The sequence below is a fragment of the Myotis lucifugus genome, unplaced genomic scaffold (genome assembly GCF_000147115.1).
Source record: "Myotis lucifugus unplaced genomic scaffold, Myoluc2.0 scaffold_2, whole genome shotgun sequence".
Classification (NCBI taxonomy): domain Eukaryota; kingdom Metazoa; phylum Chordata; class Mammalia; order Chiroptera; family Vespertilionidae; genus Myotis; species Myotis lucifugus.
Genome location: NW_005871050.1, coordinates 13,681,839 through 13,705,376, shown reverse-complemented (window position 1 = coordinate 13,705,376; position 23,538 = coordinate 13,681,839). Strand labels below are relative to the sequence as shown.

General features: G+C 36.7%; 1 protein-coding gene across 11 annotated transcripts in view; it reads left to right on the top strand.

The window, feature by feature from the left end:
• The window catches only part of STAG2 (stromal antigen 2), a 144,961-nt gene that overhangs the window by 88,432 nt on the left and 32,991 nt on the right, over positions 1–23,538 (top strand). For all 11 annotated transcript variants that reach the window (XR_002830501.1, XM_023758153.1, XM_023758122.1 and 8 more), the window contains 16 exons: positions 2,628–2,779; positions 4,724–4,797; positions 6,120–6,243; positions 7,011–7,109; positions 7,193–7,272; positions 11,225–11,332; positions 12,286–12,397; positions 15,176–15,293; positions 15,706–15,809; positions 17,254–17,346; positions 17,473–17,562; positions 18,154–18,357; positions 19,864–19,934; positions 20,238–20,325; positions 20,416–20,496; positions 22,833–22,925. Coding sequence is in view for 10 of the 11 variants with exons in the window: in XM_023758153.1 (XP_023613921.1) it covers positions 2,628–2,779; positions 4,724–4,797; positions 6,120–6,243; positions 7,011–7,109; positions 7,193–7,272; positions 11,225–11,332; positions 12,286–12,397; positions 15,176–15,293; positions 15,706–15,809; positions 17,254–17,346; positions 17,473–17,562; positions 18,154–18,357; positions 19,864–19,934; positions 20,238–20,325; positions 20,416–20,496; positions 22,833–22,925 (1,691 nt within the window). In the remaining variant the exon portion in view is untranslated. The remainder of the gene's footprint in view (positions 1–2,627; positions 2,780–4,723; positions 4,798–6,119; positions 6,244–7,010; positions 7,110–7,192; positions 7,273–11,224; positions 11,333–12,285; positions 12,398–15,175; positions 15,294–15,705; positions 15,810–17,253; positions 17,347–17,472; positions 17,563–18,153; positions 18,358–19,863; positions 19,935–20,237; positions 20,326–20,415; positions 20,497–22,832; positions 22,926–23,538) is intronic.

Sequence of the window (23,538 nt, the reverse complement as noted above, 5' to 3'; positions counted from 1 at the left end):
GTATGTGGCTGTTTCGCAGCTGTACCTGCTTAGGGCGGGGCTCCAATCTCCTGGAGCGTGGTGGGGGCTGGGCTAGTGTGGAGCCAGGCTGGCTAGGAGGGCGAGTTTAGCCATGCCCCCAGTGAGGTTCAGCGTGCTTCCTCTGTGGAGATGGTGCTGCTACTGTGGGGGGGGGGGGTGATGGTCTGACCCTGGAGGGCCGCTCAGGCCTGCCTCCACCCGGGTCTGGAGTTGTAGGGAGGAGAGGCATGCCTGGCCCCAGCAGAAGGGGCCCAGCAGCTGTGGGCCACAGGCCCGGGGCCCCGGGTGCCTCGGAGCCGCTGATGGGTGGTCACCAGTGTGCTATTGTTGTGGGTGCCCCTGGCGGGAGTGGTAGGGGAAGAGATTGAGAGTTGGAGGTGTGGGCTGCAGCTACTCCCGAGGCTGGGTCAGCCTCCCCGTCCCCTTGGGGGTGCGGGGGCTGGGGTAGGGTGTCCTGGCAGGGAGATTAGAAGAGCTCCCTGCATCTGCTTCCTCTTACTTCTTTGCAGTCCGGGCTCCTTTCAGGCACTGTCCTCAGACCCCCGGGAACTTGGCTCCCGGCCGCCTGCCCCCTGCTGCGCGTGCATCAATATGCAAATTGGTCGTTACGGGGATGGACAAATTAGCATATTACCTCTTTATATATATAGATAGTTTGATATAAAGCACCCAGGCTCTCTCTCTCTCTTTGGTTACTGAGATAGCTAATTGACTGCTGTATGAGCCACAGTTACTTTGAAAGTGAATCGTGGTCTCTGAAAAAGAACATTGGAGGGGATATATAGTCTCGAGACCGGTTACTAAGTTTTGAATCCTACTTACAATGAACTGCATAATCTGAGGCAAATTTCTTTTTTTTTTTTCACCCTTATATTGATTTTTATTTCATTCTCTCTATCCTGCCCACTTCTTCACTCAGCTCATCTCCCACTCCATTCTAAAATGCTCTGCTTTATCTTCTGCTTTATGTTCAGGGAGAGCAGGAAAATGTATGTGTATAATTGTGTGTGTGTTTTGAAATATCTGACCCAGAAAAGAGTTGGGCCATAAATGAACATATCTCTATTACAGCCTAAAGATTCCCAAATAAATAACTGCAATGCTCAGCTTTGGTTGATGATTGATTACTCAAACAGGATCCAGTTCTCCCCTGGGCTCCCTTTGTTTCCTCCCCTCTAATACTAGTATTTTTGCCTCTGACATGTTGCTAAATATAGAGCAATGCAGAACTAGAATACTGAACCAGGCTGGTCTGGACAGCCTCCCTAGCTGAGTATTCAGGGACAATGGCCTGCGGCACATCTTGGGTGGGTATCCAGTGGAGAAGCTAACAAGTGGTCCACTTTTGTTCTTGCAACAGAATAAGCGGGTGTCCAGCTTTGCATAGGCTCTTAGCTTAGGGGCTGGCCTCATCCTTTCCTGATGGGCTTTAATTTCAAAATTTACATACAGGACAAAGGGAGGAGCATACCCCTCTTTAGGAGATTGGAAAAGCTACCCTCAAATGGAAATTGGTGAGAAATGATAAAGCTAAAGGCCAAGTGGCTGGCTGAGTTTCTCCACTGTTTCTTTATCATCATAATGAGCACCAAATACAGAAGGCTGGGTAAACATACAAGAACAAAATTCATTGGTTTAAATGAAATAAAATTTACAGCATAATTAATATGATACATATTTAATAGTAAATGTTTATACTGCTGTTATATATATCTATATATAACTATTCATAAAAATGCCATAATTGGAATTACTTTTAGACAGTAATACAAGTATTTCTGAAGTCAGCTATGTATGGACATCTGTCTCTCCACCCCCCCTTTTATTAAAAAATCCAAACCAATTTGGTTTGGCCCAACATGGCACACACAGGCTAGTATAACAACCATCTAGCTGGTCTCTTTGCTTCCCTTGCCCCATATTGCATGGCACCTAAATCATAATACTCTTGCCCTAGCTGGTTTGGCTCAGTGGATAAAGCCTCTGCCTGTGGACTGAAGGGTCCCAGGTGCTGGGGTCCAGCCCCAGCAGGTCCAGGGGTCCCCAAAGGTGTGGACGGAGTTGGCGAAGAAGGAATGACATGGAGGCAGCGTTCAGTTGATCAGCATAGCAAGGTTCTCCCGCCAGATTCTGTAGCCATGTTCTCTCGCTAGGTTCTCCAGCCAGGTTCTGTTGCCAGGTTCTGTCACCAGGTTCTAGTCAGGTTCTCTCCCTAGGTTCTGTCTCTAGGTTCTGTCTCTAGGTTCTTCAGCCAGGTTCTCTCCCTAGGTTCTGTTTCTAGGTTCTGTCTCCTGAGGCAAATTTCTTAATCTCCCTGATCTTCAGTGTCCTCATGAATGAAATGGGGATAATAGTACTTAATTTTGAGGGCTGTTGTAAGGATTAGGAGATAGTCTATGAAAAGTATATAACATAGGTAACTGACTGATATACACTAAGTATTTAATACTCATTAGCTATTGTTTTCTTGTTGTCATTTGTGGCAGCTGTATTTTACTTTTCTTTTAGAAGTAGTATAGCCCATTTTGTTTTTAATTTTTCTTAGTTTGTAATTTTTTTTTTGTATCTGTGAAACTAATATCAACCCTTTTTCCCTTTAAAAATAGCTATGAAGTTGATGACAGCTTTGGTGAATGTGGCACTAAATCTTAGCATTAATATGGATAATACACAAAGACAGTATGAGGCAGAACGGAATAAAATGATTGGGAAACGAGCAAATGAGAGGCTAGAACTCCTGCTACAAAAGCGGAAAGAGGTAAACGTATATATTAATTATTTGCACTATTAATAGGTGACCAACTTGGTCACCATTAATGATACAGCTTTGGTAGTTCATTAGATAAAATGTTTTTGAAAGATTTAAGTTTGTTGACTATCCATGCCAGCAAAACCTTTTGGGTATATTTTCTTTCTTTGTGGACTAGAATTAAGAGTTCAAGGCTTCAAGTAAGAATTCCTGGGCATATCGGACAAATTGTTTTAAGCCTTAGTATTTCATCCCTTCTGTGAAAATATCTGAACTTCTTCCTTCAGCTTGTCAGGATGAAATAAAGTTTCACTTATGTGAAATCATTTTGAAAAATAACTTAAAAGCTATTTATGGTGTCTCAGTTGTTGGCTATTTTTGTCTAGTGTAGAAGCACTTGTTTAAAATTAATGACCGATAAATTCAGATTTGAATGAGGAAAATATTTTTCACCCTTACCCTAAATAATAAATAAAATATTTCAATGTTGTATTTGTGATTTAAATTCCCCCTTCATTGATGATATAATATTTTGCTATCTGATATTGGGGATGTTTATTTTTATTTCTAAAGGCAAAGTCTGATGTTTCGAAGTCTGATGTAACTCAGTAGTGCTGCTGAGTTACAATACTTGCCATGGTAATCCATAAATTACTTACTTGATTTTGGCACTGGCGTAGCTATAATGTAAAGTTAAGTTATTTCTGAGATAGTCAATAACTTTTAAAAATACCTCGACTCAAGAAAAGCTAGAATAATTTGGCCCGCATTTCCCTGATGCTTAAATAACTCATCGCTTTCATATAGTTTGAAATGAAGAACTGACCTTTTTGCCCTTTAATTTAATTAATTTCATCAGATGATTTATTAGGCAAACATACTTTTTGAAATTAATGGCCTCATTCTTTGACATAAATTTAAGATTGTGAACAGAATGAGTAGATTTATTTTTTGAAAATATTTTTATTGAATTTTAGAGAGAGAGGAAGGGAGAGGGTGAAATAGAGAGGAACATTGATGTGAGAATGAAACATTGATCTGCTGCCTCCTGCACACCCCGTATCAGGGATCAAGCCGCAATCCTGAGACATCCTGGCAACCCGCTCAGTGCACAGGACGCCCAACCAACTGGGCCACATTGGCCAGGGCCAGGATGAGCAGATAGAATTCTTGTGCAAATACAGGATATTAATACTTCTAGGTTAGGGTTAAGTTTTTAAACACATTAAAAGACCACCTGTACCTTTGACTATTTATCTGTACTAATGAACATAAGATAACATTATTTAGAAATGCAAGATTATATTCATGAAAAGAAAAAAATTACAAAAACACAGATTTCTTATAACTTGCAAGCTCTGAAAACATTTTCTCTTAACTTTCAAGCTCTAAATTAAAAATGTATGGAGTACGTAAGTCAACCAAGATTTGAAATGTTTACTTAATTTTTTTTCAGGTGAGCCTTCTTTCCCTCAAAAGAATTTAGCAGGGAGACTTTTTTTTTTTTACAAGTTATCTTATTCAAATCCCTTTTATTTTTTGAACAGATACTAGTTAATATGACTCTTCTTTTTCAGAATATAAAGGCCAAGATAATCAAATATTGTTAATATTTTTATATATGAACATACATATTACTTAATAGGTAATATGCATTATTATAAACTCAACAGATTTCATTATATATACTTATACAATGGAAATTTGTGAGCATTAGAAAAATTAATCTACCAGCCAAACATTAAAAAAGCCAAGTCAAATATTCCAGATATCGAGGGACTTTACCTGATATACAACAGCTGTTAATTTTTCTGTGTTCACTGTTGTCTAGTGAAATTAAAATTTAGATGTAACCACTTAAACCACTGGAGAAACCTGCATTTGTACTTTAACAAATTTTAGATGTTCTTTTGGTTGTCTTCCATTACCGTTGAAAAGAAACTTTTTTTTCAGCTTCAAGAAAATCAGGATGAAATAGAAAATATGATGAATGCAATATTTAAGGGAGTGTTTGTACATAGATACCGGTAAGTCATGACAGTTTTTTCTATGTAATTCTTAACTCTATTTAAGTTTGGAAGTGGTTTAGGCAGTATAAGTAAGTGGAAAGAGTGTTGACGAAAGGTTAATGTTAGAATCTAAGTTCTTCCATGGAATGAGACACACTCAAGGCAAATTATTTAACTGCTTTGAACTTGATGTTTTCTTTCTGAAAAATGGATTAGTGTTATTCTTGACTTGTAGCTGCCCAGCAAATGGAAGCTACTACTATTATTTAGTAGGAGTCATCATATAGAATATTTCATTGCTTTTGGATGTATTATGTTAATAGAGTCTGTACACACTGATTCCTGACTCTCTTCCATTTGAGTATCAGTGGGAAAATTTGGAGAGATGTGAGATGTTTTCTTTTGCTATTTTGAATGAATAGAGGAAAGAAGTAGATAATCTTACCACCATTCCTGTTGTAACCTATTCTTTAAATGTTGATGGCATTCTTATTCAACTTTTTTCTCATTTCCTCAACATGGCAGTTATTTAATCAGGTTAATACTTCCTTTGTAATGTCCCTTTGTCCATTCTTTTCTCATTCTTAGTCCATTTCTTATTGTCATAGTTATCTTTGTCTATTTTCCTCATCATTCTCATGCCTAGAGATTTTGAAGTTTCCTTAAAACGTTCTTTTGTTGCATTATTTTTCTGCTGAAAAGCCTTCAATGACTCACCAGTACCTACAGGATGAATTAAAATAATTTAGTTTGACATTCAAATCCAAATTGGGGTTGACCTCATTGTTATGTGTAACTAATTCGCGCCTGGAAAATTATGCTCTAACCAGACCATTGTGCCTGCTGTCTTCTGAACACACCATGCCCTTCAGGTGTGAGCAAAAGTGTGTGATATGGCATGGTGTAAAAGGTGGGGATGGATTTCGTTTATAGTTCTATTTAAGTTTAAATATTTATGTGGTGAAAAATTACGCTTTGCCAACTAAATTGTAACCTCATTGGCATTCAGAGGACATGCTTCAGCTCTACTTTTATTTTTATTTTTAAAATATATTTTTATTGATTTCAGAGAGGGGGGGAGAGGGAGAGAGAACCATCGATTGGCTGTCTCCTACATGCCCCACAATGGTGACCCAGGCTGTACTCTGACTGGATTGAACCATGACCTCCTGGTTCAGCCACTGAACCATGATGGCTAGGCCAGTTCTACTTTTAAATCGCCAATAATACTTTACATAGTAGTATATTCATAGTAGGTTTGAATTATTTGGCATCTATTGAATAAAAAGTCCTGGGGTATAGTGGCACTAATATGCATAATGTTTCCTTCCTTCCTTCAGCGATGCAATAGCTGAAATCCGAGCTATTTGTATTGAAGAAATTGGCATTTGGATGAAAATGTATAGTGATGCTTTTCTTAATGACAGTTATTTAAAATATGTTGGCTGGACTATGCATGATAAGGTAAGATATGCCCTACAGACTCTCTACCTACAGGCATCGCTGTCTACAATTCTCATTCAAAAAGAGTTATATGAATGTAGGTATATCTGGGACTTCATTCCTTCCTATAGGTCTGTCTCCTATATTGTGTTCTGAATGCTCCAAGAAATCATCATCTCTGTCACATAAATTCCTGTAGATTTTTGAATCGTGGCCACTGATTTAGCCTTTAATCTTGAATTATTTTTTATACTGAAACATTAGGATCATGTAGGTGGGGGTAGTGACGCATTTCTTAGAGTACTAAGAAGAGTCTAATTTGGTTTTTAGTATGTGAGTGCTGTATTTTAAAAAATTCCTCTCAATAAATATGCATCTTAGGTTGTAAGTTATAACTTGACTTCTGACCTTTTTTATTAATCTACATTTCTCTGAAGCTGCCTTTTCATTGGCTTTGAAGTTCCTTGTATATATCCCTTATAAATATTACTTTCTGTAAAGTAAAACTTAATATGAAATATGCTTCTGTTGTCTTTCATAATAATATTTCTCTGAATAGATTTTCAAAAATTTTTTATTTGATCTACAAAAATGGTAACCCCAAAGGTATTTAGTCGTATAGTATATATGTATTGATTCATATTTTTGCATTATCAAAGATGATTTCTGAAGAAATGCTACTGTATAGAACATTTAAAATTTTAAAGTAGAAAATAGGGTATATGTCTTGACTATTCAGGTTGAAAACATACAAGTTTTTAATGCATTTTTCTTCTTGTTTCATTTAGCAAGGTGAAGTAAGACTCAAATGTCTCACTGCTCTACAAGGGCTTTATTATAACAAAGAGCTTAATTCCAAACTGGAGCTTTTTACCAGTCGGTTCAAGGTTAGTATTACTTTTAAGTATTTAAAAATTACCTATCATTTGAATAGCTTTCCCTTTAAAAATCTTTTTTTTTTTGTCCTTAGGATAGAATTGTGTCTATGACCCTTGACAAAGAATACGATGTTGCAGTACAAGCAATAAAATTACTTACTCTTGTTTTACAGTAAGTATGTATTTATTGCATATTACTGATGTCCAGATATTTAAATAATACATTAGAGAATTTGGTTTCACTTATTTAGATCTAAAATTTAATAACTTAAGTCATGGTATTTTATAGGTACAAGTTTAATTTTCCCATGTAAACTTGAGAAAATAGGAAAAGGAAACCATGGGACTAGAAAAATTCTGAGCTAAGAATTCATGTGTTCTCATTCGTTTGGTCCATTTTCTCTCCATTTTACTGTCTTAGATGCTTTTTAAAATAAAGTTAAACACCTGAGTGTAATAAATGTTCTTACTGTATTTTATTACACTTTCAGAAATTAGTATTTAATGAAACTAAACTTCTCTTTAGATAATCTGAATTTAAACATATTGTATTATAATATAATAGTGATGCAAATCATTTTTTCTTTAAAAAATTGTGGTAATACTATATCCTATATAATAAAAGGCTAATATGCGAACGGCGGACTGACTGGTTGCTAAGATGCGCACTGACCACCAGGGGGCAGACAACACAGGAGCTTCCCCCTGGTGGTCAATGCGCTCCCATAGGGGGAGCGCCACTCAGCCAGAAGCCAGGCTTATGGCTGGCGAGCGCAGCAGTGGTGGCAGGAACCTCCCCTGCCTCTGTGATAGCACTAAGGATGTCCAACTGCCAACTTAAGCCTATTCCCCGTGTTAGGCCCACTCCTCACGGAGGGGACCCCCCCTCCTGAGTGTACGAGTTTCGTACACCGAGCCTCTAGTATGTATATAACAGAATTTACCATTTTAAGTGTACAGGTCAATGGTATAATGTACATTCACATTGTGCAGCCATCACCATCATCCATCTGCAGAACTCTTTTTTATCCTTTTATATTGAAACTCTATACCCATTAAACACACTATTTCTTCCTCCTTCCCTTTCTCACCCCCCAATCCCTGGTGACCACTGTTCTACTTTCTATCTTTATGAATTTGACTATTTTAAGTATCTCAAATTGAGTGGAATCATACAATATTAGTCCTTTTGTATCTGGCTTATTCACTTTAGCATATTGTCTTCAGTGTTTGTCCATATTGTAATTCATATAAGCATTTGATTCCTTTTTGAGGCTCAATAATATTCCATTATGTTTATACCACACTAGAGGCCTGCACGAATTTGTGCAGCAGTGGGGTTCCCTGGCCTGGCCTGTGGGGTTGGGCCGAAACTGGCTCTCTGACATCCCCGTAGGGGTCCTGGATTGCGAGAGGGCGCAGATCAGGCCGAGGGACCTCACCGATGCACGATCAGGGCTGGGGAGGGATGCGGGAGGTTGGTCAGCAGGGGAGGAACTGTGGGAGGGCTCCAGGGCATCTCCAGCCCATCTCACTCAGTCCTGATTGGCTGGACCCCAGCAGCAAGCTGACCTACTGGTTGAAGCGCCTGTACCCTTGTGGTCAGTGCACGTCATAACAACTGGTCGACTGTCTGCCCCCGGTGGTCAGTGCACGTCATAGCAAGCGGTTTAGTGGCCTTAGCATATCATTAGCATATTACACTTTGGTTGAATGGACAACCAGACACTTAGCATATTAGGCTTTTATTATATAAGATTTTATTTATGCATTCATCTGTCAGTGGACATTTAGTTTGTCAACATGGTCCAAATAACTGCAAAGGTCCCGTTTATCATGCATGTTAATTCTGACACTCATGGAACATTCATCATGTAATAGTAGCAGTGAAATTTGTAAACAAATGAGGAGATGACTGTCCAATATGATTTTAAATCTATGTAAAGCCATAGTGATTTTTAAATTTTGGTACTGGTGAATATGAAAAGAGATCATTGGCATAGAATAAAGAAGACTATAGAGACAAATGTAATTAATCCAGGAACCTAGTATAGGGTGAGGATGGCATTTCCTATCAAAAAATAAATGGTTCTATGACGACTAGGTTTTATTTAGGGGAAAAATTAAATTAGATATCTATTTAATTTCTTATACAAAAATAATTTCCAGATGGATGAAAAGTTTAAATGCAAATAAATGAAACCACTAAAGTACTGCGTGAAAATTCAGGAAGATTGTTTTTTATGTAAAATCACAGCAATATCTTTCTGAGCATGAGATAAAAGAAAAGGAAATGTTCACATAAAAAAATCACTGAATTAACTATATAAAAATCTAATACATAAAATATCATAAACTCATAAAACAAATGGCAGATTGGTCAAAATTATTGTATCATAGGAGTCAATTTCAATCTATAATAATAAAAGCTAATTAGACCAGACATCCTTCCTGACAGCCTCCCGGACTAAGCTGGGCTGCAGGGGAAGCCCAGGTCCTGGGTGCCTGCCGGTGGCCGGAGGGAAGCCCGGGTTCCAGGTGCCGCCAGCCGGGGGAAGGAAGGCCTACTCTTGTATGAATTTGGTGCATCGGGCCTCTAGTAAATCAATAAAAAGAACAGAAACCCAATAGGAAAATAGTCAAAAGTCAGTAAACAGATCATTGATAGAAAATAAAATAAAAATTTAAACATATGAAAAGATGGTTAGCCACACTTTAGAGAAGTATTAAAATTAGACCATTATTTTACCTACTAGGGGCCTGATGCACAGATTCGTGCACTGGTGGGGTCCCTCAGCCTGGCCTGTGCCCTCTCACAATCCAGGACCCCTCAGGGTATATCAGACTGCCGGTTTTGCCTGATCCAGTGAGCCTGGCTTCTGGTTGAGCGGCATTCCCACTGTGGAGTGCACTGACCACTAGGGCGCAGCTCATGCATTGAGCATCTGCCCCCTGGTGGTCAGTGCACATCATAGCTACTGGTCATTCCACTGTTCGGTCAATTTGCATGTTAGCCTTTTATTATATAGGATAGGATATGCATATAATTCAAATATTGAAAAATGTTGAAATAAATAACAAAGTAATAGCATTCCATATATTTCTGTAGCTTCTCATCTCCCTCCATAATACCTTATAGACATTTTTTTCTTGTTTCTGATACTGATATTTTTATGAAGGGTGATATGCATTTATGTTGGTTTAGCCATGTATATAAATAATAACTGAAACTTCCAAGAAACATTCCTTCTCAAATAGTTAAAAATGAATGAACTGATTCGAATCAATGTATGTTTTTTAAAATCATAAATAAGTGATTTTTCCAAAAACGATCCAGTATTATACATAAGCAGATTAAATCAAAGTGCTATTGACACTTGAATTTTAACATTTTGATTTTGTTTCTCTTCAAAAGAATTAATATTTCCTTAGACTTCAGACTTCTGGAAACCTTGAACACAACAAAAAACCAAAAAGGATCTGAGATCCTAAACTAAACACCTAAATGTACTTAGGCTTTTCTCTTTGGGGTGGTCCTATGATTCTTAATTTACATATAATGGTAAAAACCTAGATTATTTATCTCACAGTAGACTAAAAGCATATAAGGTGTTTGGCACTTATATTTTAATTAATCTATTTCTGTTGTTTTATATGGTGTTCAGCACATGATTGATGAAATGTTCTTCATCATTGTATTAGTATATTTTAATGTGGTGATATTATCACTTAATATTGCTATGAAATATATGCAGTGTTCTCTGATTATTAACTAAGCTCTTAGCATGCCACTACTCCACTTTACTTTCTACATTAGTTTATATTATTTACTCTTCATTTTCCTGTGACATCCTTGTCTTACATTATTACTTCTCTTTACCATATGTCTTCACTTTCGTTATTGATTGGAATTTTACCTCCCATTGATTTTAAATGTTCACAAAATACTCAGCTCTTTTGTCTGGGCAAGCTTTTACTGATAGATGATAATCAAGTAAAGTTGATATCTTCTTTTTAATTTTTCTTAACACAACTTAGTGAAAGTGTGAGCATGGATTTTTGTACTCAATATGCTTCAAATTATACCACCACTAAAAAGACTGGTACGGTTTATTTATTTTTAGGAGTAGCGAAGAAGTTCTTACTGCAGAAGATTGTGAAAATGTCTATCATCTGGTGTATTCAGCTCACCGGCCAGTAGCAGTAGCAGCTGGAGAATTTCTCTACAAAAAGTAAATTTGTTTTTCTGTTATTATTTCCTTTAAAAGTTTCAATTTCCCTTCTCCAATTCCTTTAATTTATTTAAGTTAAATCTTTAAAGGGGAATTGTACCCATATCTTTTAATGGATATGCTTAAAAATGTACCTGAGTATATTACAATGTTAAGACCTTTTCCTAATTTTTCACTTTAATTCTGATGTCAGCTTCCCAAAAAATGGTTAATTTTGGGATGAAACATTTATTTAAAAGAGTATATGATGTAAAACATTCACACTGCAGTTTTCTATTTCTTATTATCCAGTGTTCTCTCTTTTTTATTTATAAAGAAAAACAATCATGGCCCTGACCAGTTTGGCTCAGTGGATAGAGCGTTGGCCTGCGGACTGAAAGGTCCCAGGTTCGATTCCGGTCAAGGGCATGTACCTTGGTTGCGGGCACATCCCCAGTAGGAGGTGTGCAGGAGGCAGCTGATCGATGTTTCTCTCTCATCGATGTTTCTAACTCTCTATCTCTCTCCCTTCCTGTCTGTAAAAAATCAATAAAATGTATTTTTAAGAAAGAAAAAAAAAAACAATCATGATATCCATAGAGAGAGGCCACTAAGTCCAGACTTTGGAAAAATTATATAAGAAGGATAGAAGGGAACTATATGTTCAGTTTAAGAATATTTATCATAGATTTATATGCATAAATGGGACAGGTTAGTCATTGTGATGCCTTTATAAAAGGAAATGGTTGCATGAAATGCAAGATTTATAAAAATAATTGATAACTATGAAGTTAAGAGAGCTGGGAAGTACCATCAAGTGTGAAATTATGTACTTGAGTATAATGTTGGACAATATTACACCTACCTACCTTCCATTTACTCCTTTGTTAGGTACTTATATATAGAATTCAGACTTTTTTATTAGGAAATACTATTTTTTGTTTTAAAAGTAAATATTTTGCATTGGTTTGCAGGCTCTTCAGTCGTAGAGATCCAGAGGAGGATGGAATGATGAAAAGAAGGGGACGGCAGGGTCCAAATGCCAACCTTGTTAAGACATTGGTGTTTTTCTTCCTGGAAAGTGAGGTTAGTTGATGTTCATTTTCTACTTATGCCAGTTTTTTAAAGGATATTCCGTTTATGTTCATGTAAAATGTTGGTCTATATATTTTTTATTTGTAATGTTTTTGACAGGTTTTCATATCAGTAATGCTGATCCTCTAAAATCAATTGGGAATCTTTAGGGTTATTTAAACTTTATTCAGAGAATAAAGGGAAATATTTTACTTATATATTGAATTGATAAGTATACATGTATTTTGTTTTATGTAACCATAATCACTCCCATTCAGTTAAAGTAAATTTGTAGTATCTATACTAATAAAAGAGTTATACGCTAATTAGACAGGATAGACCTGATGTCCTTCCAGACAAAGCCACGGTGATGGGGACAGAGGCAGAGGCGGTTAGGGGCGATCAGGCTGGCAGGGGAGAGCAATTAGGGTTGATCAGGCCGGCAGGAAAGAGCGGTGAGGGGCGATCAGGCCAGCAGGGGAGAGTGGTTAGGGTCAGTCAGGCAGGCAGGCAGGCACAGGGGTTAGGGGTGATCAGGCAGGCATGTGGAGTGATTAGGGGCGATCAGGCAGGCAGGCCAGGTGAGTGGTTAGGAGCCAGCAGTCCTGGGTTGCGAGAGGCATCCTGGGTTGGAGACTGTGCAGGCCAGGCTGAGGGGACCACCCCCCACCCCCCATGCACGAATTTTGTGCACCAGGCCTCTGGTATATTTGTAAAAGGCTAAGTGTCCATTCGTCCAACCGGTAGCTATGATGCTCAGTGACCACCAGAGGCCAGATGCTCAACGCAGGAGCTGCCATGACACACACTGGCCATTTAAAAATAAAGGGCACCACAGACCTGGCGCTGACAAACCAACACTCAGCTTACCCCAAGTTGGACACAGGCCCTACCACCACCCCAGAGCGACACCCCACCAAATCGCAGCCAATGCTGCCAAGACCCCATGGCGCAAAATATGTCTTACTGCCCAGCCCATCCCAGCCTGCAAAGGGTCGCTGTGGGTGCCAGGTAATGACGTCATGTAGCAACGCCCAGCTTCCTTTCCTTAGTGACTAGCCTCCTTAGAGTTTCTTCAGCCCAGGAACCCAACTTGCTTTATAGTTAGGTGCAAACATTTTACAGTTTAGCCAAATGTTTGTGAAGTGTTTTCCCGTGCCTCATTTGATCCTCACAGAAGTCCTGGAGTAGGTAGATAGGAGACTCGGTAGAATCCTATTTTCTTTCCATTAGCCAGAAAAGAGATTTAGAAAGTTTAGAAACTTGACCCGACTGAGATGAAGTAAGAAATGGTGGAACTTGAAGATAACTTCAGGTTTTCTCACTGCTCAGAATGTAGTTAAACACGGCTGCAGTTGAATATTTTACCATTTATTCTCCCTGCGTGACCTACAATAATAATATGCTTTGTGTTGATATTTACTGCTATGTTGCTGACAATTACCTGAAAGAGAAGTTGGGGTGTTTCACTGGGCTGGAAAATGTTTAGCTACATCAGAAAGCAGGTCTAATTAAGCAAGTTTATTCTATCCAATTTAATAATAGACAAACATGGTAATTGACCATACCTTCGCTACACCTCCCATAGGCTAATCAGAGCGATATGCAAATTAACCGCCAACAAAGATGGCGACTAATTTGCATACTGCAGGCAGGGTGGGACAGCGCCATCCCGCCTGCCCTGCTGCCATCCAGACCTGCTATCTGCGACCTGGGGTGGCGGGCGTCCCGTGTGCGACCCAACCCAGGACGGCTGGGTGGGGCAGCAGCGATCGGCCGGCCCGCCCTGTTGTCCTGTGTACGACCCGACATGGGGTGGCCGGGCGGGACAGCAGCCATCTGCCGGCCCAGTTGGGCGTCCTGTGTGTGACCCGACCTGGGGCGGTGCCCCAACCCCCGGATTGGCCCTGCCGTGAGCACGACTCGGGGCAGCGGCCCAACCCCCGGATCGGCCCTGCCGTGTGTGCGCGATCCCAGGGCGGTGCCCAAATCCCCAGTTCGGGCCTGCCGTGAGCGGGACCCGGGGCGGCGCCCCAACCCCCGGATCGGCCCTGCCGTTTGCACGACCTGGGGAGTCACCCCAACCCTCGGATCGGGCCTGCCATCTGCCACCCGGGGAGCGGGCCTAAGCCAGCAGGTGGTTATCTCCCGAGGGGTCCCAGACTGTGAGAGGGCACAAGTGGGGCTGAGGGACACCCCCCCCCCCCCGCCAGTGCACAAATTTTTGTGAACCGGGCCTCTAGTGTGTGTGCATATATATATATATATATATATATATATAAAAGGCTAAGTTGACTAGCGCATGTGCGATACATACAAAGTTCTCGCTGGCGCCAATCACCCGCATGTGTTTTGATCTGACATTGTTGATCGTGAATTTGGTTGATACTCTATTATAGAGAAAGGGCGAATAGTGATATTAAAATATTTCTTCTAATTAATTTTCTTTCAATGTGCACGAACCTGTGCACCAGGACACTATTATTTTATAATTGAGAACAGTTAACTCATGTAATATTAATTCCAATTAGGCTCTACATATGCATGCATGTAATATTTTCAAAAATAATTTCCATGTTAAAGATTATTATCAGAAATGTTTAATGCTACCAACTAGCAAGGTTTACTTATACACAGCAAGTAAGGCCATTTTTCTCTGTCCTTTCTTCCATCTTAACTCAAAAGCAGATTGCTGTTTACGTTTGTACATGGTGTCCACAAAGCTTCCTTTCTTTTGAGTTAAGGCTAGTATGCTATTTGTTTAAGAGTAACTTGCTCTTTTTTAATTAGTTACATGAGCATGCAGCATACCTTGTGGATAGCATGTGGGACTGTGCTACTGAGCTGCTGAAAGACTGGGAATGTATGAATAGCTTGTTGCTGGAGGAGCCACTTAGTGGAGAGGAAGGTAAGGATGTTTAATTATGGTATTTTTATTGTCTAGACAGTTTTGAAAATAGGTTTTACTTATTCCATTTGTTTATTATTGTGCTAAAATAATTGAGTGAAAAACCTTTGTGAATAATTCTGTTTTCATACACATGATTTTTATGCTATGTAGATAGATGTAGTTGCCCTCAACATTCTTTAATTTTTTTTTGTATCTGTGTTCATACTTTCTTTGCTCAAATTGTGAACCAGTGGTATACAGATTTGTAATTTTTAGGAAAGTTTCACTTGTTTGGATCTTTTCTGTGATAAAGTAATGGAATTTTTTTATATATTAGGTCTATCACAGGCAGAAGGAGCTCTTATGTAATAATAATTATAAATGGCATTTAGGGAAAATAAATACATTAACTCTGATTTTGTTTTTTCAGCACTGACAGACAGACAAGAGAGTGCTCTGATTGAAATAATGCTTTGTACCATCAGACAAGCTGCTGAATGTCATCCTCCTGTGGGAAGGGGGACAGGAAAAAGGGTATGCCAATACATTTTTAGTATTCTAAACTATGTCTTTTTTTTAATATCATTTATAAAATTACATTTGTAACTATAGAATCAAATTTTAAAATCTTTTATTTTTCAGATGATCTTTGCTTGTAAATATATGTTAGAAGTAAATTTTAGAACATTAGCAATTTGGAAAATTCCTTCCATAAGATACTTTGTTAGTTACTGCAGAGATACAGTGATTGACAGTTCTTGCCTTTAAGACTGAATATAGTGCACTGTTTTAGAATGGTGCATTTGTCCATCCTGGTTTATTTTTAGATTTGCTTTACATTTTTTTATTGATTGACTTGAGAGAGAGAGAGAGAGAGAGAGAGAGAGAGAGAGAGAGAGATTTGTTGTCCCGCTCATGTATTCATTGGCTGATTCTTTTATGTGCCCTGACCGGGGATCAAACCCGCAACTTTGGCATATTGGGATGACACTCTAACTACCTTAGATACTTTGCCAAGGGTTTTAGATTTGCTTTTAATGAAGAAAACATAATTATTCATTACAATGGGGAAATTCCTCCTCTGGCTGGTGTGCCTTAGCTGGTTTTGTATTGTCCCATGCACCAACAGGGTTTGATGCCCCATCAGGGCACTTGCCTGAGTTGTGGGCTCTATCCCCAGTGGGGGGCCGGGCAGGAGACAGCTGTTGGATGTCTCGCTCTCACATCGATGTTTCTCTCTCCCCCTCTCCCTTCTTTTCTCTCTAAAAATCAATTATAAAGAAAAGTAAATAACAAATCAATTCTAAAATATATTTAAAATGGGGAAATTCCTGTTTCCTGGGATTAGATTTTAATGTATTATTCCAAAGTTCACATATATTTGTATTGTAGACCAACAATTACATTTCAAGCTTTTTTGATTGTGAAGCACAAAAATAGAATTTTATATTATGACCTAGTACATATCTATATATGTGTTTTTGTGTGTAACTAAACGAAATTTCATCAAATAATAAAACTTAGAGTATGTGATGTATTCTATTTTCTTTTGTTTCCTTTCTGTTTTTTAATTACTGGTAGTGACTTACTATGTTGAATTCAGAACCCATGGATCATGGCCTGCAGTTTAGAGTAGGATGAAATGCTATTCAATCCTATTATTATGTAAGCTCCTAAACTATATTTCCTGTTCCTAACAGCTGCTTCTTGGTTAGTCTAATTGGGTATTAATTTTGCCTGTAGAACTATTCAAAGTTGTTTTTTTTGTGTGTGTGGTTGTTGTTATTTTAGGTGGCTTTTTTTTGTTATAATGTGCAGGTTATTCTCTTTGTCACTTTTGGGTTTCAAGTTTTATAGTAGAAATTTTTGTATCCATCATCTAAAACGTACTTTTATTATTTATTTTGTATATCTTAAACTAGAGAGTACCTAACAGTGTCAGTGGCTTAGTACTTATAAATGTTTTGTTACCTTTTAGGTGCTGACAGCGAAGGAGAAAAAGACCCAATTGGATGACAGGACAAAAATCACTGAACTTTTTGCTGTGGCCCTTCCTCAGTTATTAGCTAAAGTAAGTTTATGTCAATATCAGAATGTTAATAAGAAATGACAGATCTTGTTTGGAAATGTCACACAGAATTTTATTGTAATGTTTACCATTACTGTGATGTTTTTAATTTTTTTTTAAATTTCAAAGTACTCTGTAGATGCAGAAAAGGTGACTAACTTGTTGCAGTTGCCTCAATACTTTGACTTGGAAATATATACCACTGGAAGATTAGAAAAGGTATGCTGTTTTCTGTGTATTAAAACACCTTGAAAAAGTATTAGTTTAGTTCATCACATTGTTTTAAACTATTTTTAAAAATATATTTGTAACTTCTAATGTGTAAGGAAACATAGCTTACATGTCTTCTTTATTTTATTAAGTTGGATTTAGAGAATGGCACTAATGCAGCTTCTCCTTGATTCATATGCACAGCCATACTCTCATTCCTAGCCATTATGTGACTATCACTGATTATTTACAGAGATTGGGGGTGGGTAACAGGACAATAACAATTACAAAAAGAAAGCAGCTAATATCCATTGAATATTTTTAATTTCCAGGAACTGTTGTAAGTTCTTTATGTATTAAAATTCTCATCAGAGCCCTATGAAATGGTGATATTATTCCTGTTAATGTTAAGGAAATAAGTATGGGTGGATCAGTGCATTTATTTACCATGACTAGAAAAACACCACAAAATGTATGTCCTACTTGCAGAGTTACTTTATTTTAAGCTTTTCACCATCACGGTGTACTCATTTTATGCCTACCATGTATACATTCGTTTTAATGAAAAAACAAAACAAAACAACAACTTTGATTTTGCAGCATTTGGATGCCTTATTACGACAAATCCGGAATATTGTAGAGAAGCACACAGATACAGATGTTTTGGAAGCATGTTCTAAAACTTACCATGCACTCTGTAATGAAGAGTTTACAATCTTCAACAGAGTAGATATTTCAAGAAGTCAACTGATAGACGAGTTGGCGGATAAATTTAACCGGCTCCTTGAAGATTTTCTGCAAGAGGTATATATTACAAGTATTTTGTCAGTTGGGCCCCCTCCCCTTCAGTAACTGAATTATTCACCTGTCCTGGTGATAGTCCCTAGCAGTATGTTGAAAAGATGTTCAGACTTTTTGTTCTATGATTCATCGTGCTACTATTACTCCTCCACCAACATAGGAAGGTGGTAAAATCTGTGACTTGGGGAAGGTGAATGCAAAACTAACATCTTTTTATTTTATTTTAAAGAAATGATCTGGGAAGTTGCCAGGGTTTAGTTGAATATGAGGCTATTATGGAACAGGGTTTTAATGAAACAGAAAAGTAGAGCTAGCCTCTGGCCATGCAGTCTCAAAAGTAGGGTACTGTATTTCTTAGTATATGGTCTTTGATATCATAAAACTTTGAGGAACTGCTGTTATACCCACTGTCTAATTTTGGGTTTTGGATGGTCTATCTATTGTATTTCTAAAGAGGCTTAAAGCACGGCACTCAAACACACTTGTATTTTTATTGTGATTTTTATCATCTCTGGAAATATATTTAACAGTCTAATGGATTTGCATACAATAAAAATTCATACTTAAATTAATGTAGTTAAGTCTTTTCAACATCACTTTTATCATTAATGCTGCAAAAATCATAGGGACTTTGTAATTTTCAGGTTTCTTGTTTTAGAATTTTTTAACATTCTTTTTGTTCATGTGTAACGTTGCATGCTTACTAATTTTTGCTTAATTGGCAGTTTGTTCAAATATTTTGGTGTACAATGATCACATTATTAGTTAAAATTTTTAATGGCTGTATTCTTCCCTGGATGTGATTGTTACTAGGACAAGATAATTTAAAATCAACCAGTATTTTGTTAATTAAGTTTAATTACTTTGTAGAAAAATTAAAGTTTAAAAACAACTAAGCATTTTTTGAGAGACCCAGGGTTTGATACAGTAAGTTGGGAAGTATTTAACAAACTTTATAAGTTTCATGTATTAAGACTCATACAATTTTCAAAAACTTAAGTCACTCTAAATTGTAAAGTTGATATCCAGAAAGGACTAGCATGCCTAGTCCTTACTCAGAGCTTTTTTTCCAAATTAATTGTGATTGGTCTGATACATCTTTCTTGAGTGCTCTATTTCTTTTGTGTAGGGTTTGTCCTGTAGGTGTTATCTTTATGATCTTTTGCTTGTCCTCTAATATATTTTTCTTTATTGTCCTTACGTATTTATTACTGTGAAAGAGCAGATGTCTTCACAGTTTTGTGTCTAGGTTACATGAAGGAAAAAGTGAGAATGTCATTCACTTTTTCTCTCTTGGGTATAATGTATTTGTGATAACAACTGTGTCACCTCATTATTCCAGCCATATTACTTTAAATTTAGCCAGATTTAGGTATATACTGGCACAGTTAATATTTGGGTTTTATTAGGTTATTCTTTCTTTTCAACGTAGTGTCGCCAATGTGATAGCCTGAAGTGTTTCACTTTGGTAGTTAATAATGTTTAATATTGTATAATTAATATTCATAGGGTGAAGAACCTGATGAAGATGATGCATACCAGGTATTGTCAACATTGAAGAGAATCACTGCTTTTCATAAGTAAGTTGAATCTTAAAGTTTCTGATTTCTTAAAAGTGTAGCAAAACCAACCTGCATATTTTGAGGTTATAAAGCTATCAAATTCATTGCTAAGTTTCTTGTGCTTTTGGGGGGAAAGTACTTGAATTGGATAATCACTGAAAAATTATGAACTAACATATTTGTAAAGAAATACACATTTTTGCTGTTGTGATGCATCTTAAAAAGTTTGATATATTTTAACATCATTCTGTTAACACTCAAGTCCAAAACAAATGTGATTAAGCTTAACTTTTTAATATAACTTAATTCTTTTTTTTACAGTGCCCATGACCTTTCAAAGTGGGATTTGTTTGCTTGTAATTACAAACTATTGAAAACCGGAATTGAAAATGGAGACATGCCTGAGCAGGTTTTTATTATTTACAAGTTTCATACTTAACTTTGAGAATGAAGAATTGTAACTTTAATTTTAACTTTATTTTCTTGGTTCTTTTTACAGATCGTTATTCATGCACTGCAATGTACTCACTATGTAATCCTTTGGCAGCTTGCAAAGATAACTGAAAGCAGCTCTACAAAGGTTGGTGGCAGTTCATTGGAGTTTTTATTAATGTCATTAACTGTTTTCAGCAAGCTTATACATTTAATAGGACCAATTTATTTTGGTAAAGTCTTGCTTCTGATCCGTTTAGGCATGTGTACTTTAAAAAATAATCATATTTGTAGTTTGATGTGTATTGATCGAAAACTTGTTTTGCTTCAGAGTATGATTTAAAATTAGAAATTGTTCACATTTGAAGGTGACACAATTTATGGATTTCCATATTATCCTCAAAAGTATTGAGTACTTTTTTGAGAAATATAAATTTTGTAAACGATGACCAAGAGCCTTTGAAACAAGCAGATGCAGCTATTGGATTACATAAATTGATGATAACAAGTCTTGGCATTGTTTTAGGATCATCTCGTTCATACTCAGAATCTCTCTTTTCCAAATTGATAAATCATTTTCTGGTTGAGTGTGATGTTCCAGCTACTATGTCTTAGAACTTTCAAAAATTTTACCTGTAATGGTAATCCTTGGTGTGTTAATAACTGAACTAAATAGTACTGTCTTTCCATTTGTAAATTGTTCGCTTGAAACGTTATACAGCCCTAACTGTTTTGGCTCAGTCGGCCTAAGGACTGAAGGGTCCCGGGTTTGATTCCAGTAAAGGGCACATGCCCTGGTTGTGGGCTCGATCCCCATTAGGGGGCGTGCAGGAGGCAGCCAAACAATGATTCTCATCATTGATATTTCTATCTCTCCCTCTCCCTTCCTCTCTGAAATCAATAAAAATAATATTTTTTTTTAAAAAGAAAAGAAACATTGTACTTATTTATAGCAGTAGATGTTGCCTTAAATATTATTTGGGCATATTTTTATAAATATTAAGTAGTATCTGGAAGTTACAGAATTAGTTGTTTGTAGGTATTTTCCTCATAAAGAAATTCTCTCTTAAAAAACAAAAGACCTACTTGGCTTTATAGAACAATAAATGAATCAGGCAGTATCCCATCTAGTAAATAGAAAAGTGCTCCCAGGAATTCTCTTGATTATAAGTTTGTTTCGCATAGAAACCACAGAAAATTTTAAATGCTTAGAATTTCTCTGAGTTTTTTTAGCACAAGATGCTGTTATATCAGCAAATGGACATTTCCCCCTTGAAAAGGTAATGCAGTTTTGTTGTTAAAAATAGAGTACTTTTTGTCAAACACCCAAGAATTACCTTATAGTAGAAACAGTGATCATATTAGTAAATATGATTATTCACTTACGTTGAAAGTATCGAGTTAAAAATGAAAATGGGAAAAAGGCAATACTTTTAGTAGTGGAAAAGGGGTAAAATAAATGTTATTGGATACAAAATTATTTATGCTGATGCTTCATTGAGTTTTCTTCACCAAATCAATATTTAAGTCAAGCCTACTACGTGTACCAAATATATACTGATAGTCTGTCATTTGACATTCAGTATCAGAAGATACATCAAAGGTTATGCCTTAAATAAATTAGTGTGGACGATCTTTTTTTTTTTAATTTCCTGACTATAATTTTCTATATATATTGATTTCAAAGAGAAAGGAAAAGGGAAAAAGAGATAGAAACATCAATGATGAGATAGAATCATTGATTGGCTGCCTCTTGCATGCCCCCCACTGGGGATCAAGCCCTCAACCCGGGCATGTGCCCTGAGCAGACATCGAACCCGTGACTGCCTGGGTTTATAGGTTGATGCTCAACCACTGAGCCATGCCAGCCAGGCCTTAATGATCTTTACAGAATGGTTTCCTATTTTAAATTAACTGGTAAATATCTAGAAATAGAGACGATACACTAAAAAGATTCATCTTTTTAAATATATATCATTTTATTAGACATATAATTTTTAAAAATTGGAATAATACCTCAAAGCTAATTTTTGTTTCTCTCTATTTTTTAAAAGTACAACCAGTATCCTTCACATAAGAAATGAAAGAAGCAGTTCTTTTTTAAATTAATTTTTTTCCATTCGTAAGTTGGCCACCTTTCACATTACAAACTGAGAATGGAGTATAAATCCTTACTCTTTAAGCATTTTGAGATAATGGGTTTATTAAAGATAGCCATATGTAGAGTTAGATAAATTTTCTCATTCTGAAGTACCCAGTCCACTTAGAATATTATCCATTAATATACCTGATACTTTGAAAGCTGCGATTTTGAAGAAAATTGGTCTCATGTTTAGTTCTCCTTTCTGATAAATAATAAAGAAAACTTTAAATCTAATGTATAAGCAGAGTTAATATAGTTAAATGTATGATGTTTAAATGATTTAAAATACCTTAAATACTGGATTTTTTACACGGTATTTTTAAATGTGCAATTTTTTCAAGGAGGACTTGCTGCGTTTAAAGAAACAGATGAGGGTTTTCTGTCAGATATGTCAGCATTATCTGACCAACGTGAATACTACTGTTAAGGAACAGGTTAGTAATTACTATATATAGCAATCTTTTAAAGCAATGTTAATAAATATTTGAACTGAAATAGAAAATTTAATATACTGATATTGAGCAAAGTAGAAATAACTTATATCCATCCATGTATACCATGCTCAAAAATTAGATTAATGCATTTATTTTGTATTACATTTTATAAATTGCATTATAGATTACCCTCATTGTATTTATTCTGTGTTATTGTTTTCTTTATGGCACTCTTGGTAAACAGACTCATAGATACAAGTTAAATATATGAAATTACAAATGTTATTCCTGACAGTGACAAGTATAACAAGTATTTCTCAGGGAGGAAAGTTCCATACGGTTTTATCATCTCTGAGAATATTATCAGATATTGACATTCCTGCCTATCCTGATTGTGTGAGTTATTTTTTCTTATGTGAACTTTGTCTTCACTCTTATACCATTGTGATTCCAGTACTGCTAACTTTCTCATTCTGGAAATATACTGTTACCTGGTATCATAGGTAGTTTTCCCATCTGTAAAATAAATTCTGATCCTGGGACTAAGAGCCTATTTAGCTCCAATTCCCTAATAGAGGATTAATCTTTTTTTTTGGACAAATGCTTTTGTGGG